Raw genomic sequence first — 19,299 nt, forward strand, 5'->3', positions numbered from 1 at the left:
GTGGAGAACTGAGTTGAAGCCAATTCTTATAATTTTGTACTATTTTAGCTTTACAGTCTGCTCCTCTTGTGTGCAGCTGGGTGCCATTTACTTTTAGTCCAAGCTGAGCCTGAAGAGCCTTACATCCCAGCACCAACATACAGTGTTGCCAGCCACAGAACTCGCCCCTGGCGCTTTATAGTGATACTGTTTTTTTAGGTTAGCCTTGATCTCTTTTACCTGTTCAAAAAAAATTGAGTAGATAAAGGTTTTCCCTTTAATGAACCTGAATACCAGCCTGGTGGGTGATGTTTTTTGCTTTGGATTTAAACTTCAAAAAAAATTTTGCATTGATGCAGAGGTTTTTTTTCTGCTTTTTTGAAGAAGGCTTTTATACTTGATTCTTTGGCCTACAGAAACCGATTTGCCCAGTTTATGTGTATGAATATACAGTACTTCTCTGGTGACCTGTTTAAGATTTTTTGACAGTGTGAAGTCAAGCAATTTTAGTGGAGTTTCTCCTGCCGTATTGAAGACTTTTCATCTTCAGTATATGTTATTGATTAATAATTCTTTTTAAGCACCTCTACTGTCTCCCTACCACTGAAAACACTGAAATGAAGGCATCGGGTTGCATTTCTGACTCGCAACGTAAGACCTTACAACCTTGGCTTTGTAAACTTAAAATTGACATACAAGACAAAAAAAATCTACAGTTTTCAGGACACCACTGATAAATATTCACTTGTATTTAGAGATATGAGCTTGTAACTTGAAGAGTTTCCAGAACCTGCCATTGGTGAATTGGCAAGTGGTCATATTGTTGCTAAAAGAGTGAGCACTCTTAAAATATTAAAAGCCTCCTAGTACCTAAATGGTTACAATTTCTGTTTTGTAGACCTAAGATCTGGATTTATTTACCAAAACAGGTGTTGTGTGTTTGCATATTTTAGAGCCGGGGTGTCTAACTTGCGGTCCAAGACGGCTATGAATGCGGCCCAACACAAAATTGTACACCTACATAAAACTGTTGAATATTTTTTTTTGTAAAATGGGTTTACATATAGCAAACACATGTGGCCAAAGAAAAATTTGATTAGTGTCTCTTTACTGGACTTTTAAAAGTTTGATCTTCCCAAAAGAAAAATATCCCACTCTTCACAATCTCACCTTATTCATGTCATCAGTTTTCGGCAGCACCTATATTTGTGAGCAACTATTTTCAAGGATGAAGCACTCGAAGGGCAAAATTATAACCAAAATACACTATATTGCCAAAAGTTTTGGGACACCTGCCTTTACATGCACATGAACTTTAATGGCATCCCAGTCTTAGTCCATAGGGTTCAATATTGAGTTGGCCCACTCTTTGCAGCTATAACAGCTTCAACTCTTCTGGGAAAGCTGTCCACAAGGTTTAGGAGTGTGTCCATGGGAATGTTTGACCATTCTTCCAGAAGCGTATTGGTGAGGTCAGACTTATAGTTTCCTTGCTCTGCTCCTAGTAGAGATGTACTGTCATCATAATGAAGTAGTAATAAACACAAGTGCAATGTTTATGGTGGTATTTGGTACACAGAAGTAGATACGAGAGCATCCTCTGGTCTCTCAGTGCAACAAAATTTATAGTTATTTAATGGCATAAATTTACAGATTCCAGCAGCCCTTCATTTTCAAAAATATCCTTCTTTTTAACAAGACCAGGAGGCTTTGATAAATAATGTACAGTATATGCTTTAATAACGTATACATCTACCATTGACATTTTCAGTGTGAAGTAGAAGGAGGTTATAACATGCGTCCTATACTAGGCCTCTTTGACTTGTAAGATACACACACTAGATGGCAGTAGTAGCATATATTTGCAGAGTACTTCTCAGCCTGGTATTCTAATGTATTTGGAGAAGGAATTTTGTGAAAAAGCATATCCAATGGTTTTGACATGCCCTTTGGAGGTAATCATAACAATATTATGAAATGTTCAAAAACATATTTGCTATTTATTATATTGAACTGTCCACTAAATGTGAGAAAATTAATAACCAAAATATTGCTAACCACCTACAGATCTTGTTTAATAATGGTTATATACTTATATTTATTCAGATTAAGTGTGAAAAAAACAATGAACCATATTATATATTATTTAATGTTTATATTGTGAAAGCCAAAATCCCCTTTCTTGGGTTTTAATTAATTAATCTCGTGCGCCTCTCTAATCCCTATACTATAATGAGTGATTTAGCCTATTAAATCCCTATAAGAGAGTCACTGGTGGCGTCTGGAATATAATGTACTTAGCTACGGCGTAGCATACAGTGGGCAGAGCAGCATTTGTGCATATAAACAAAGCTTTTGCTTAGAATGGCAGATTATCTGGGGTGGTGGTATGTCTCTGTTGTAGCTTGCGTGAATTTGAATGTATGTGATATTTCTTCAGATACAGCATACACTTTAAGATATGTTTAACAGTAGCTTCTTTCTTTCTAGGAGCTATACTGGCCTTTATGTTGGGTTTATTTCACATCCCACTGGATGATTGTGAAGAAATGTATCGTAAACTAGGAAGTGATGTCTTCAAACAGAATGTTATTTTGGGAACAGTGAAGATGGGCTGGAGCCATGCCTATTATGACAGCGAAATGTGGGAAAAATTGCTGAAGTAAGTATGTAGATTGCTTACTTAAGGACATGCTCACGTGGGGAAATAGGTATTTTGGTTAGCTGGTTTAACACAGACAAACATTAACATTAGCTTTACTTCATATTTCATTGTGTTCAAAGTAAATGTAGAATACAGATTGGAATAATGTTGACCCTGAAGTCTTATGCCTAGTGCACATGATCAGAAAATCAGATGCCAAAAATCGCTTTTGGAAAGATCATACGATAAACTGATCGTTAGTACACAGCTTTCGACAGCTGATCACGTGACAATATCCAATAGGACAAGCACGATAATTTTTTCTTGTATGGTAACAGAGCGATTGATTTTTGTTTAGTCAATACAGTGTTCATCCGAAAAAGACAAAAAACCAAGACCACGCATGCTTGGAAACAAAAGGATTCAATTCATCACTTCTGAAGCAACTTTAGTGACCTCTAAATTTTCAATATGAGACTAGCATGCAAAAAAATGGACGATCATTCGTCCGATATTCTCATCGCGTGTATGGGGCATTAGTTAATTTATGTAGCTTCCTCAGAGCATCCTCCCACCGTAAGGTCTGCAAACTGTTAGTGACTTTGTCAGTTCTGGACACCCCCTTAGTTATGTGGAAGTTTGTCTTTGCAGAATCTGCACACATTTCAATCTTTGGAGTAAACTCAAATTAATCTCGCTGTACTTGCTTTTGGGCCATCATAACCTGTCTGGTTGTACCGTAAGCCCTACTCTATATAATAAATGGCATAGAGTGCAGCGATAAATTAAGTATATAACAATGCTACAGCATCATGAATAAAATACTTATAAAAATAATCATGACATTAGTGAATATAAACAATGATGATACAGGTGAAGTGCTCTGAAAATAGTGCTATAGTGAACAACAATGAAAGAAAACGTGTCGCGCTAAATAACAATGGTGATCCAACATACCTGTATTAGTGGCAATAGTGAGACATCCATGAAATGTAATGGGTGAAAACCATAACGAATATATCAATATTCCAAATAAATAGTCCAATATATATTCGTTATAACAGGTGATAAAGTGACTCCGTGATGGGATACTTCTGTTGAATGCACTCTCTGGAAGCGCATATTAAATGCACATTATAATCAAATAGCTCCTCCACTGGTTAGGCTCATCCACCGTAATGCTCAAAGTATGGGAAAAATTGCCACTGGCATCTCACAGAATTAGGCGATAAATTCAGCAGACCTTTACATCATCAGCAGAGGCTGAACTTAGATTGCTGAGGAAAATATCATTCTCCATGAGACCGGGTAGGTCAAGCTAAACCCAACTGCATGGAAAAGGTGTATCAAGGGATGCTGGTGAAAGAGTTAGCTGTCGCAGAAGACAAGATAGTAGGAGCCCAGGGAAGGCTCCCATCCTCTGCAGCTTCTAGTAGTTGAGCAGCCAGCTTGATTAACTAATTTTAAGTATCAGGATTTAAGACCCTCGCAATTCATCTTTCAGTTCATAGAAGAGACCAATATGGAAAGCATGTTTGAAAGTGACATCATTCCACTGCGTGTCAGTGCTCCATGTACAGATATCAGAGATATACTTCTCAGCTGGTCTCAGGGCTTGCTGCAAAGTGCAAATTGCTGCCTCAGCAGTAGCTGAATGAAAGAGATCATCGTGAAGTTCCCTAATGCTTTGAAGAAACATTGGTCAGGTTCTCATTGCCCTGCTCCATAAGGAAAAAAGCCCAGGCTTTTGGTTTACCTTGGAAATTCGATATTATTGTACCCTTTTGTGTTTTCCGCAAAGGTTCTGGGCTACAAGCAGACAGGAACTATGAAAAAGTTTGAACTAATTGTATTCTCTGGTGTAATGATCCAGAAGTGGCACCTTGGGTTCCAACATATGAGACAGCTGTGGCTGAAATTTAGAAGAGCTAAATGTGGAAAACCTAGGGTTGCTCGAAGATTGGATGTGGCCCTCAACTGGAAGTAACCTCTTTGAACTTCCTGTATCAACATTCAGTTGAGAGATCTGTTTATAAAATGAATTGAGTTGTAAGCTTTGTAGTAGTCTGCATTGTAGCTGTGACTTGCTGTTACAGGCATCACCCCGGCAGATTATACAGGCTCATCCAAGGTGCAGATTCCAAGTGGAATCTTTGTGTTTACCAGAGCAACCAAGAGATGATGGGTTGGTGACCCTGATGGCCTCCGGGCTATTTTGCTACATAATGGCAACAAGTTGCAGCCGTGGGGATTGACCAACTAGGGGATAGCAGTGACTGACCGTCACTACTCTCTGCTTAGAGCTGATCAAGAATTGAGCAATCATCGGTCATGTGATCACTTGGTTCTCAGGCTGAATGCTGCAGGAGGACAGCTGCAGCATCTAAGTGATGCTGCAGCATAGAGGTGAGTTTGTATGTTTGTTTTTGTAAACACGCTATACTTTTAAAAGTTATTAAAGCGTATATCAAAATAACTGGTAAACCTCACAAATATGAGCTTACTGTATTGTGTGACACATACATTTGACAAATCAGTATGGTGAATAGCTCTGTCTTCACTTATGCCACATAATGCCATCTCTTGACATCATCAGGTGGGAGGGAATATAAAGGATAATCTGTGGTGACACATGAATTAGTATGAGTAAAGGCAATAGGAAAACAAAGGGATACTGTAGGGGAATTAAATGCTAAAGAGAACCATCTCAGTGGCTTGAATGGACACGGAAAGTCTGCTTTGCCAGCAGTTTACAAGACCACCTCCTACATTCTTCTTTACTAGATTGTAGTGGAGATTGTTAAACTTTTAATTACTTAATAATTTGTGAAGAGTTGTATATCTCTTTCTCCTTTAGAGACACTGGCCAAGGGCACTTGGCGTATGTTGTGACATTGCTTTATCAAGAGGGATAAAAACAAATCAAGTGTTCCGGGAGTTAAAATTTTTAAAGTTTTTTGCCACAAATTTAGTTTCAAAGATTTTTTTTTTTTTGGTGCAAGTTTCTAGTATTATGCTCATTTTGTAGATTTCTTTATCTTCATCATATGGTACATTACAGGACACAGGCTTGATGTTGAAAAACTTTTGACAACATACCCCCTGGGCGCCTCCCCTATAACCCTGCCCCACTCCATAAGTCATCGTTTTTTTGCTAGTATACTCAGGTGATGGACTTCTCTTCCCTTATGGAGAAATCACTAGCTTAACTAATTTATTATTTTATGGTCAAATTATTCAATCAACTCTTAACTTATCACAATAGAAGAATTGCATCCTGATGGGTGCAACTTCAGTAAAACAATGGCAGCCATACCCATTCTCCACGCAGTGAGGGACAGCCTGTAATGTTGCTTCAGGCGCTGAATCCTGCATGGGTGCTCATGTTGCCACTTTGTACAATCTGTGTAGCCAGCTGCAGGGTGCTTTACAACTCCAGGGCCATAGGTCCATCCCTATGGTACCCAGACCCTGAAGACCTACTTTGGGGCTATGCCCACTGTGACGGGCAAAGCCTTGCCTTTTATATAGGGTCCAGGTCAGATAGGGTCACCTTGTTCTTTTTGGCTGCTACTGTAACAACTGGGGTCATATTGGAATATATTCACTTCAGTGTTTTCAAACTTGGTGCTAAAACTCAGCAACTTAGAGCTTAGTCTCAGGTGGACAGCCAGGTGTTACATAACATCACTGGATGTACACTGTACTGCTGGTTCAACCTATAGCCCTTTTAGGGTACTCATATGCTTTCTCCTGCCCTTTTTCCACAAGATGGTCTACACCCGGGTTGCTGTGTACTGCTTCCAGACACGCTTACCCTATATTATGCACTCTACTCCATGAGTACCCCACAGGGGTCACCTTCACCCGTAGCTATGGTAAAAACCAGGCAAACATTTGCTTTGTTGAAGGACCACACAACACTCTAGTTCCATTTCAGACACGTAGTAAGTGGCTTATCTCACAAAGGCAACTTTTTCTGCAGCTATGTCACACTTTCTCAGACAACTAATGATGTTATTACAGCCATCTCTGTCCAGGGTTCCAAAGTGGCAGGCCCCTTCTCCAGATCTGTCTCTACCTGAGGTGGATCCTGATATGCCCAGCTTTGACTAGGTGGACTTGAAGGAAATGAAGAGGACCCAGAGGCAGTATTAGAATCTGAAGTTGCAGCAATATGCTTACTAATGTGGATATGCTCACGCCTGTTGTGCTCAGTAACCTTGACATCTTGCACTTGACCCTCCTCCATCTCGCCATACATCTTTGGGTACAGAGAGATCTAAAAGAAAATATTTTCCATTCAGGAACAAATACAATGGCTAACCAATGATGATTTGGTCAAGCTATGGTGCAGCCGTGCATACTAACCAATCATCTTCTAGGTTTTAGTGTCAAAGCGTAAATGAACAAGCTGAAGTTGGAAGCTAATTGGTTATTATGCACAGCTACACCAGATATTTTATGCACCAGTTTTAGTAAATCACCCCCATCGAATTGCATAAATCCACCTAGGTAAATCATGTTTCTTCAATAAAAAAAAACCTGGTGATCCTTCATAAAGGTGTATAGATAGGTAGTTTGCCCTTCAGTGAATTCACTGCAGTGTTCTCACACTTCTCAGCCACTTGGACTACAGGGCTGTGTTGCTACAAAGCTTATGTAAAAATTATCCATCTTCCTTAAAGTGGTTGTAAACCCTTACATGTACCCAGTGAAGTGACTGGCCCCACTGATACACGGAGACTAAATGAATCCTCCTACATACATTGTACCTGTTTATCTGCAGTATTCTCTTCTCTACATCTGTTCAAAGTCCAGAACTTGTTTGAGCTGTCAGAAAAGAGGGGGAAGAGAGCTGAAATTATACTCTGCAGAGCTCAGTGTGGAGAGCTCTAAGAGCTGATTGGTGGGAGGAGACATGCTCTGCTCCACACAGCTCACAGGCACAGAACTGAGGCTGTCAATCTGGTGGAGCTCCCTCCCCTGTCACCATTTTTCTCTTGGTGTCAGAAAAACATGCCAGAAGCGATTCATGCTGATAACAGAGGAACAAAGCAGCAGAAATAAATGACACTTCTGCTCTATATTGAGACAAGTACACACTATTGAGGGATATGCTTTGTACATATGTCACGTATTGAGTTTTACAACCACTTTAATGGTACAGCAACATTTGTACAATCCAGACCTGTACAAAGCAGGAAGCTGAAGACTTCTCAAGTGTCTATCAAACACAACAAAAAGAGAAAATGGAAGCTGCTCGGTCTGTCTACAACTATTAACAAAAAAGTTCATTAAAATGGGACAGTTCAGAACAGGTGAGTAATACTGTACAAATGGATTTCTCCATACAGATGTCAAAAACAAGTGATTGTGGTGCCTGTCAAGCTCTTGATTTGCATTATAGAACAGCAGTATATTGTTAAAAGGCTGTGTACACACACCCCAATTGACAAATAATGTATGAATAAATGTGATCTGCAGTGTTCGTGGTTGCTGTTTGATGGGATTTTTCTCTGAGAGTGAAGAAGGAAACCAACCCTGATATTCTCACTGGATGCGGTTATGCCTCCATTGTACAATGAAGGGAATATAGGCCATTTTAATGGGTTATGAACCTTTTTGTTTTATGCAGGTTTCCAGACCCGTTTCCAGCTTCATATGTATTACATTGTCTCTTGAGTACTGACATTGTATTAAACACTTAAAATGATATATATGTTTTTATCTTGATTTGAAAGGGAAAGAATGGGTTCAGACCTAATGATTGAAACCGCAAGAAATCCTCAGTGTCCCAAGGTATGTATTTATGTTGCTGCTGATGTTTTCATGCCGTTTGATTTGCTGTGTTCAGCCATTGATTCTTTATGTTTTTGTTTTGTTCTGTAAATTCTAATATCTGAAACACAGAACATATCTTCTTTTTCTGATATTACTTAAAAAAATTTTGCTTCTATTGTATGCAAAAATACATTTTTGTGCAGCTTTTGGTGGAAAGTTTTGATTAAAAAGATTTGCCTTTGATGCCAGCACCTGATTTATCAAATGGTTTTGTGTTGTCACAGTAACCATATTCTCCATTCATTCCTCCAGGGCAGCATGAAATATTAACATAATTGGTTACTTTGAGTAACTCAGAGAGTTCTGATTTCATGCTCTTTGACAAACGAAGGTCCTAGAATTGCTGCTTTTTATTTAATAAATAAGTAGCATTATAAAATTTTCTAATTTTAGAAGAATGTCTTGCAGTTCTAAGTCCATATTCCACAAATAGTATCCTGCAGCAAAAGTCTCTAGCAACACCCCCTTCATTTTTGTAGAAAACACTCATAAGTACTATATACATCAGATTTATAGGATATGATGATGTCATTTTGATAGTCTATTATAACCCGAACATAACCTTATAACTACTATGCATAGATCTTTCTAACTTATGTTTCATATTATTTACCTGAAAGCTGTATATACCCTTGAAGCAAACATTTATTGTATTGCAGCTTACCAATTTTTAGATGTGGTGGCTGCATTAGGCTTATTTTTTTAGGGTTTCTTTCTTCTATTATTATCTGGTGATCCAGCCAGTAAGCCTGTTGTTTTTGAGACAAACCATTTACCATTGACTGATGCTTAAAATGGTCAGCTTGTATGTATTTATGTAAATCCTTTATACCAAAGAAAGGAAATGCTGCTGTAACTGCTTGTGTAACTGCAGTGTGAGCTGAAGTTTGGTTTCAAATTTTTAGTGCATCTAAATCTGCTAGTACATCGGTCACCTTGCCCCCTTCCCAAGACAGGTGATGCGGCAGTCCAAAGGTTGCCCCTGTGCTCCTTAATCCAGAGTGGGGGTGTAGCAATTGTACATACAGAGATGGACGCGGTCACCCATCTTGTTAAGGATCCTCCATCTTGTATCATTTCTACTCCTCCCAAACCAGCCTCCCTCCAATTTCCTCCCTCCCTCAGGAATGTTTTCTGAATGATGCCAGAAATCACAGGCTCAGCTGGAGAGCTTAATGGTTATAAATCCCACTAGCTGGTGCCCGGGTGTCTGTTTAACTTCTCAATCTGAGATATCGTAAAGCCATAAACCAAGTCTTTCACTGAGCTTCAAAGACATTCCAGATAAGCCGTGAAACAGACATCACATTCAAAATCCACTTTCCCCTATGATTTCATATCTTGAAATATGGAAGACTTACAAGGAAGCCAGGCATATATTCAGATCAGTCACTTTAATACAAGTCGCCTGATATATTACACCCCTAGCTGACATCTACAGGAGAGCTAAAAATGATATCTCCTTAATCGTCTCAAGCAGGTATGTCATATTTCTTATCTAGACGTTCAGCAGATGCTTCTGCATATTAATCTACTAGTAGCTAGGCTGCTACATGCAACGAGGGTAAGTTATGGGTCATGATATAAGCTGGGAGGGATTTTGGTTCTAGCTGGGGTCTCCGCCTCCAACACCCTCCCCAAATGAGGCAATTGGTTCTCAGCTTTTCTAGGAACTCAGCAGGGTGTCTCCTTGAAGCAGTTATGTTTGGAGTTAAGTTGAGTAGGTCGGGTTGAAGTTGAAGAATCCTCCCTTTTAACATCGGAACCAACTTTGGGAGATAAGGGACCCTTTTGCTCTGAAACTTGAAAGCTGCTTAACCCAGGACTTTTGGCAAGTACTTTATCTCTCTAAATTCCTTTCTGTTATCTCTTTGCTGTGTTATTGCTTTCTGTATTTTTATATATATATATATATGTGTGTGTGTGTGTGTATATATATATATATATATATATATATATATATATATATATATATATATATATATATATATATATATATATATATATATATATATATATGTGTATGTGTATATATGTATATGTATATATATATATATATATATGCTACATCTTTTTCTGTAAATATTATTGCACTTTTTGACTTTTTTTTAGTAATAAATCCTATTATCTGAAAAGTGTTGAACTGTTTCTAAAGCTCTTTAATGTAAACTAAGAACCCCTGTCTCTGAAGAGCGCTACTGTGTGTTTTAAACGTCTGCATACATCTGTCCGCGGTGACATTGTGTATACAAACGATTATTCAAACATCATAGTGTTGTTGCTAATATTGCCGAGTTTCCTCTTTCTCTGTACAAAAAGGAGGTGGTGGCAGTGTGAAGGGTTAATTGCGTAATTAACCTGACCCAGTAACAATCGCTCCCAGGCTGCCGGTACACAGATTGTGGTTTATTAGCTGGAAAATCTGTGTGCAGGGCGCAGCTGGGCGTTGCATTGTTACGCATGTGACAGCGCGGTTTTAGATTGCCTAGTCCTTCAGTCACGAGTTTGGTGAGAAGGGCTGGGGTCTGACACCGCAATCGTCACAGGGGGCACTCTAATACAGGAGGTGTGTTACTAATCACCAGCTGAAAACAGAGGGGAAAAGCCCAAAAAAAGGAAATTAATTCAGCCAACACATCTAAGGATCAGTAAGCTGCAATATATAACATTTTTGGTTTTGGATCTAATACCACTTCAGTGTTCCTTAAGAATTTACCCTAGTAAACAAATTCTGAATGTAAAAGAATATGTATTTACCCTTAGGCCAGGTTTACACTGTTCTGGTGCAGTAACACATGCATATTAAAGCTGCTCTGTCATTTTGATTGGTTTTCCAAACTGCCCAACCACATCTGCCCCTTTTTTTGGGAACACAATGCACAGCAATTTGTGGGTTACTGCTTAGAACAGTTGTGCTCAAAAGTTTGCATACCCTGAAATTGTGAAATTTTGGCATTTATATTGCAAATATGACTGATCATGCCAAAAAACTGTCTTTTATTTGAGGATAGTGATCAATTGATCATATAGTTGCTTGTCTCCTTTTGAAATCATAACAACAGAAATCACCCATAGCCCTGACCTGGAATGTTTGACTTTGGTACAGACACAAAAGGTGACACGCAGTGGCTAAAATGGCAATTAATGGTTACATTCCTACATCTGTGACTTTTCACATTGCAATTAGTGTCTGTGTATAAATAGTCAATGAGTTTGTTAGCTCTCATATGAATGCACTAAGCAGGCTAGATACTGAGCCATAGGGAGCAGAAAAGAAGACCTGCATAACATGGTATTGGAACTTTATAAAGAGAAGCCTGTATTTCTCCTGAGGTTACCTGTGGGTTTTTCTTTGTATCCCAAACAAATCTTCTGGCAATTGTGGCTGCAATCTTTCTTGGCCTATCTTACCTTATCTTGATATCAAGAGATCCCCAAACTTTCCACTTAGTAAGTGATCAAACCGTACTGATTGGTATATTCAAGGCTTTGGATATCTTTTTATATCCTTTTCCTTCTTTTTAAAGTTCGATTATCTTGTTATGCAGGTCTTTTGACAGTTCTTTTCTGCTCCCCATGGCTCAGTATCTATCCTGCTCAATGCATCCACAGGAGAGCTAAGACGCCCACTGACTATTTATAAATAGACTAAATGCAATTTAAAAAGTCACTTATGTAGGAAATTAACCTTTAATTGACGTTTTAACCTGTGTGTGTCACCTTGTGTGTCTGTACCAAGGTCAAACATTCCAGGGTATGTAAACTTTTGATCATGGCCATTTATGTTATCATTATAATTTAAAAAGGAGCCAAACAACTATGTGATGATAAACCGCTTCATATTATCACTATCCTTAAATTAAAGACAGATTTTTCGCATGAATAGTCATAATTTCAATAGAAATGCCAAATATTCATGAGGGTGTACAAACTTTTGAGCACAACTGTATATAATTTTGTTTTACTTCAGTTTGTGAAACGTTTTTGTCCAATGTAAATTGTGGTGTTTGAATTTGGAATAGAATGCGATGAATGGAATAGAACAATGGGCACTTGCATTTATTGTGGAGAGGGGAAAACAGGCATTCATCAGACAGTTCTAAATTTAAAATTCACTTTAGTTGGCAGCAAACACAAACAGGCTTCAGCTCAAACAAAAATAGGTGCAGCTTCTTATCAGCGCAACACAGAGTCTTAACACAGAAGCGCAAATGTGGTTAGCTTCAACACATAGTCAGCATGCAAAATAGGCAGGCTAACCAGGCAGGTACATTTTAGTCAAGCAAGACTTTCAGTGAGATCCAGGTTGCAAACAGGTCTCCTCTCTGTAAACACAAATAGTCTCTGTCTGTCTCTCTCTCTCTCTCTCTCTCCCCCCCCCTCTCTCCTCCTCCCTCTCTCCCCTCTCTCCTCCTCCCTCTCTCCCCTCTCTCCTCCTCCCCTCTCTCTCCCCCCTCTCTCTCCCCCTCTCTCTCCCCCTCCCTCTCCTCCTCCCCTCTCTCCTCCTCCCCTCTCTCCTCCTCCCCCTCTCTCCTCCTCCCCCTCTCTCCCCCCTCTCTCTCTCTCTCCCCCCTCCCTCCCTCTCTCTTGCTCCCCCTTCCCCTCTCCCCCCCTCTCTTTCTTTCTCTCCCCCTTTCTCCCCATCACTCTCCCTCCCCTATTTCTCTCCCCTTCTCTCTTTCTTTCTCTCCCCCTCTCTCTTTCTTTCTCTCCCCCTCTTTCTTTCTTTCTCTCCCTTTCTCTCCATCACTCTTTCTCCCCCCTCTCCCTCTTCCATTTCTCTTTCACCCCCTCTTTCTTTCTCTCCCTCTCTCTCTTCCCCCCCTCTCTCTCCACTCCCTCTCTCTCTTCCCCATCTCTCCCCCCTCCCTCCCTCCCCCCTCTCTCTCCCCTCTCTCCCCCCCTCTCTCTCTTCCCCCTCTATCTTGCCCCCTTTCTCCCTCTCTCCCCTATTTCCCCCCATTTTTCTTTATCTCCCTCTCTTTCTCCCCCTCACTCTCCCCTTCCCCTATTTCTCTCTGTCTCCCCCCCCTCTCTCACTCACTCTCTCCCTATTTCTCCCCCTCTCCCTCTCTCTCTCGCCCCCCCTCTCTCCCCCCCTCTCTCTCTTCCCCCCCTCTCTTCCCCCCTCTCTCTCCCCCCTCTCTCTTCCCCCCTCTCCCCCCTCTCTCTCTTTCTCTCCCCCCTCTCTCCCTCCCTATTTTTCTCCCTCTTCCATTTTTCTCTCCCCCCTCTCTCTCTCTCCTCCCCCCCTCTCTCTCCCCTCCCTCTCCCTCCCTCCCTATTTCTCTCTCCCCCTCTATCTCTCCTCTCTCCCCCTCCCTATTTCCCCCTCTCTCCCCCCCTCCCTTCCCTCTCCCCCATCTCTCTCTCCCCCCCTCTCTCTCTCCCTCTGTCCTCTACAACTGACCCCTCACAAAATGATGACATATTCAAACCTTGTTTGTGCCTTTGACTTGTGTTTGTGCACTAGCTTTGAAAGAGCATCTAAACCCAAGAACAGAAAATGTAATCTATTGCAGCTTACTGGGCCATTCGTGTGGTGGTTGCCTTTCTTTTCATTTTTCAGGGAAAGAAAAAGTACAAAAAATACATTCCTTGCAATCGGGCATTGTACAAAATGCATCAAGTTGTTTGTTTTTGTATATCTGCTCATCTATGTATGTCATTGCACCTTCACACAAAATTGTATAGTCATGCAAGACAAACAAGAGAAAGAAGTGGTTTCACTTTCCCTAAATCTTGTTGAATATACCAGGACCCGGCAAGGTCTGAAAGCGGCGATCCTTGAAACATGGAGTTTGTAAGGCTTGTTGTGCATGGACCATTTTTTTTTATTTTTGCATTCAATCCAAGCATTGAATGAAAATAACTGCCCCAGTTTCCCCATCACACATTCAAGGTAAATGGGGAAATTTTCCCTGCTGTGCTATTATATTCTGACAGTAGAGAGACTTCCCTGCTGTCAAAATATTGCCTGCAGTGCTGATCAATTAGCTTTTATCTGACAGGGCAGTTGAAAAGAAGTCAATTGGTAAATTGACTTCTGTTCAAATGCAATGGCCACATATTGATTGAAATTCAACCGATCTTCACTGAACCAGCCGAATTTCGCTCTATGTACGCCTAGCTTGAAGCAAAAAAGTCTTTACTGTCTACAGAAAGTAGTAGTTGAGCTTTCCAGAAATGCAGTGTCATTGTCACTTTTTTTGAGCTGAACAGAGCAAACAATGTTGACTTAAACTACTAATCCACCACTCCCCTCCATGTGAGGTCCAGACTAGTTACAACGATGGTCTGTCCATAAATCCATTGGAGTGAACGGGTACAGCCACCACCCTAGGACAGGAAGTATGCTTCTGGCAGGATAACAGGTGAAAATTAAAGGATCACAAAAGCCCGAAAAAGGAATATTAATGTAGCTACCACATCTAAGGACTGGAAAGCTGCAATATATTATCATTTTGTTATATGATTTACTTATTTAATGCCACTGATATACAGTGATGAAACAAATCCTCCGAGACAAATTGTGCTTGTTATCTGCAGTCTTCTCTTTTCTACATCTGTTCAAGTGCTGAATTTATACACTTGTCTGAGAGTTCAGAAGAAAGGGGAGCTGAAATTACACTCAGCGGAGCTCAGTGTAGAGCGCTCTGACAGCTTATTTGAGGGAGGAGACACACTCCCCTGTCACCATTTTTTTGGTGTCCGAAAAACTTGTGAGAAGTGATTTATGCTGATAGCAGAGGAACGAAGTAGTAGACAGAAATGACATTCAGTGATCTTAACTGAGACAAGTACACACTATAGAGCAGGGTCTCCAAACTTTCTAAACAAAGGACAAGTTTACTGTCCTTCAGACTTTAGAAGGGCCAGAGTGGCCAGTGGGATTAGAAAATGTCCCAGCGTCAGTAGGAGTAAAAAAAATTACATGGTGCTTGTAGTCAGTGGTAGGAGGAATAGTGTCCAGTCTTTTGTATTCGTTGGAGGAACAGTGCCCCATTGTTGGTATTAGTGGGTGGAATATTGCCCCATCATTGGTGTCAGTAGGAGGAATTGTGTCCCATCACTGGTGTCAGTGGGATGATAGTGCCCCATCATTGGTGACAGTGGGAGGAATAATTCTCCATAATAGGTGTCAGGGGGAGGAATAGTGCCCCATCATTGGTGTCAGTGGGATGAAGAGTACCCCATCATTGATATCAGAGGAAGGAACAGTGCCCCATACGTGGTATTAGTTGGTGGAATAGTACCAAATTGTTAATATCAGTAAGAGGAATTGTGCCCCATCATTTGTATCAGTAGAAGGAAAAATGCCCTATAGTTGGTGCCAGTGGAAGAAGTGGTGTCTCTTTGTTGGTATCAGTGGAAGTAATAGCTCCCCGAATGACAGAGGCAAGAAAAGGGACGCAGTTTAGAGACCACTGCTATAGAGGAATATGCTTTGTTCATATTTCATGTCTGAGGTTTACAACCATTTTAATGGAAAAAAAAAAAGAGCACAAATTAATGCTGTTCAGTTGTTTGTGGCTTTGCTAGTGTTCATTGATTATTTTCATTTGTTGCATGTGATTGCATTTTTCAGTCTTTGTATAGACATTGTATTTATTTCATTCAGATGTAGTAGACTAGAGTATTTGTTTGGCGTTATCCAATTGTGTTCATATGATTGAAGTATTTAAAAGTCAAAACATTTTTGTAATGATTTGTGCAAGGAAATGTGATTTTCTACCCTTTTTAGTAGCCATTCAAAAATGTCTTTCCATTTGGTAATGTAGGGCAATGACTAACAAATTAAATATTGGTGAATAATGGATGTCTGCTGAATTCATTCAATAGTCACTTTGTAAAGTGACTTGTGAAAGCCAGAAAATTCTTCAAAGTATTTGATACGTAATGCTACTTCCCTGTATGGCTACTAGTGCTAGGTCTTAAATACAAAATTACACTGGTAAATATAACTAATGTTACATTTCTTGTCAGAGGATACCAGAGTTTAGCATCAAGAATTTAAAAACTGAATATTTCTGCTAAGTTTGTTCAGAAAAGGCTTTTTGTGACAGAAGGTTGTTTTCCAGCTTTGAAAAGCATCACTTACCATTAAGTAGATCAATTATTCAGTTAGCATAATACAACTGTGGGCTGGGGAGTTTATTCACTGCTATGTTCTGCTTTATCAAGTGCTGATGTAATGCTGCTAGGATTCTGTAAAATACAAAGGCCACTTTATAAAATGTTGCATTGCAAAATAGTAATTCGATTGACGGAGGCACCAGACATACTGTTTTTCTGAATGTCAGGCACGCTGTGTTTGCCACTGGAAAAAAAGTTCTTGATGAGTCTTGCTACTGTTTCCAAAAGATCCCAAGTTAAGTGAAGCTTTCCAACAGGAAATGCTGGATTATTATGTGAATTCCTGTTTCCGAGTCTTTGTATACAGTTAGTGTAAATGGTCAGCAGTGTGAGCAACCTGTCATTTACTTGAAGTGCACCTATAATTACATTTCACGCTTAAAAGGAATCAAAAAGGCACGTCATAATTTTTAAATCACATTATTATTTTTAGTGGAAAATTGCCATGAATAAGAAATGCTTCTCCTTCGTTTCTTTATATGATCTAAAGCTTAGGATAAAAGATCACATGGTCGGTGGTTGCCAGAAGCATTGTGGATGTTCCATGTCATTTTGTCATTTGAGACTGCTGAAGGCCTGTTGTTTTTCAGTCTGCCAGACCTTGTCTGCTAGACATGCAATGGGACAGCAGGTAAAGCAAGACATGACCAGGTAGCAGAGCTTGCATATAACAGGAGCAATTATGGCTGTCTCCATGCAGACTCATCATTACAATCTGTACATGGAAGCAAACATTCTATACCTTTGCCAGTACCTTTAAAGTATGAAACTCTATATTGCCAAAAGTATTGGGACGCCTTCCTTTACACGTACATGAACTTCAATGCCATCAAAGTCTTAGTCCGTAGAGTTCAGTATTGAGTTGGCCCAACCTTTGCAGCTATAACCGCTTTAACACTTTTGGGAAGGCTGTCCACAAAGTTTAGGAGTGCATCTATGGGAATATTTGACCATTCTTCCAGAAGCACATTTGTGAAGTAAGGCACTGATGTCGAGAAGGCCTGGGGTTGAGGTCAGGACTCTGTGCAGGCCAGTCAAGTTCCTCTACCCCAAACTTGCTCATCCATGTCTTTATGGACCTTGCTTTGTGCACTGGTGTGCAGTCATTTTGGAACAGGTAGGGGCCATACCCAAACTGTTCCCACAAAGTTGGGAGCATGAAATTGTCCAAAATGTCTTGGTATGCTGACGCCTTAAGAGACCAAGCCCAACCCCTGAAAAATAATCCCACACCATAATCCCCCCTCCACCAAAATTTACACTTGGCACAATGCAGTCAGGAAAGTACCGTTCTCCTGGCAACTGCCAAACCCAGATACGTCCATCAGATTGCTAGACAGAGAAGCGTGATTCGTCACTCCAGAGAACTTGCCTCCACTGCTCTAGAGTCCAATGGCGGTGTGCTTTACACCACTGCATCCGACGCTTTGCATTGCGCTTGGTGATGTAAGGCCTGGATGCAGCTGCTTGGCCATGGAAACCCCTTCCATGAAGCTCTCTATGCACTGTTGTTGTGCTAATCTGAAGATCACACAAAGTTTGTAAGTCTTTAGCTGTTGACTCTGCAGACAGTTGGCGACTTCTGCGCACTATTCGCTTCAGCATGCGCTGACCCCGCTCTGTCATTTTACGTGGCCTACCACTTGGTGGCTGAGTTGCTGTTGTTCCCAGTTGCTTCCATTTTGTTATAATACCACTAACAGTTGACCGTAGAATATTTAGTAGCAGGTAAATTTCACGGATGGACTTATTGCACGGGTGGTAACCTATCATGGTACTACGCTTGAATTCACTGAGCTCCTGAAAGCAACCCATTCTTTCACAAATGTTTGTAGAAGCAGTCTGCATGCCTAGGTGCTTGATTTTATACACCTGTGGCAGTTGGAACACCTGAATCCAATGATTTGCAAGAGTGTCCCAATACTTTTAGCAATATAGTGTATGTCTTAAAGTATATCTATAGCCAAAACATTGTCCTTAATTAGGACATGTTCTGCATCGCATTGGAGAGGGTCAACTTTACTTCTTCTCTCAAAGCTACAACAAAAACAATAATGAAAAAAACCCCAAAGTAAGAGGTAATCCCCCTCTTAGACAGCTCTCACCAGAGCATGAGTAACCATCAACCTCCTTACAAATCTGGATGTTCCTTCTTTTTCTGTTCCATTGATAAATCCCCTTCAGTGATGGTGAGCTAAGGTTTAGGGCAAACCGATGGGTAACTGTCACATGATAGCAGGCTGCTGCAGATGTAGAATTCTCTGCCCCACACTTGCACTTAACGAAGGGGTGGGAGTTGTGGTGACATCATTGGGGTAATATAGCCACATGGTAATATTTGGTCAATAACATTAACCAAGTATGGTCATGTGGCCATATTAAGTCACTAATATCACCAGCAAACCTTCCCCTTCGTAATGTGAGATTGTGGGATGGGGAATACCCTGGCCACAGCTTACTGGGCCAGCAGCTTGCTATCGTGTGACAGTTACCCATCGGCTTGCCTTAAATCTTAGCTCATCACTGTCTAAGGAATCCAAAGTATAGTACAGTTTGCACTGTGTGTATTCTGTAAAATGAAGATTCTTTATTTGCTACATGAAAAACACTCTTATCAGTACATGTAACCAATAAAGCAGCTTCCTTTTACGGATTACACCGTGCTGGCTTTATTGTATTTTGGATTACTTGGGCAA

General features: G+C 40.4%; 1 protein-coding gene across 2 annotated transcripts in view; it reads left to right on the top strand.

The window, feature by feature from the left end:
- The window catches only part of PNPLA8 (patatin like domain 8, phospholipase A2), an 80,998-nt gene that overhangs the window by 27,289 nt on the left and 34,410 nt on the right, over nt 1–19,299 (top strand). For both annotated transcript variants that reach the window (XM_089673967.1, XM_089673966.1), the window contains exons 6-7: nt 2,470–2,641; nt 8,368–8,425. In XM_089673967.1, the coding sequence (XP_089530093.1) occupies nt 2,470–2,641; nt 8,368–8,425 (230 nt within the window). The remainder of the gene's footprint in view (nt 1–2,469; nt 2,642–8,367; nt 8,426–19,299) is intronic.

Source organism: Staurois parvus, unplaced genomic scaffold (genome assembly GCF_062004578.1).
Source record: "Staurois parvus isolate SC_StPar_1 unplaced genomic scaffold, SC_StPar_1.0 ptg000147l, whole genome shotgun sequence".
Taxonomy (NCBI): Eukaryota; Metazoa; Chordata; class Amphibia; order Anura; family Ranidae; genus Staurois; species Staurois parvus.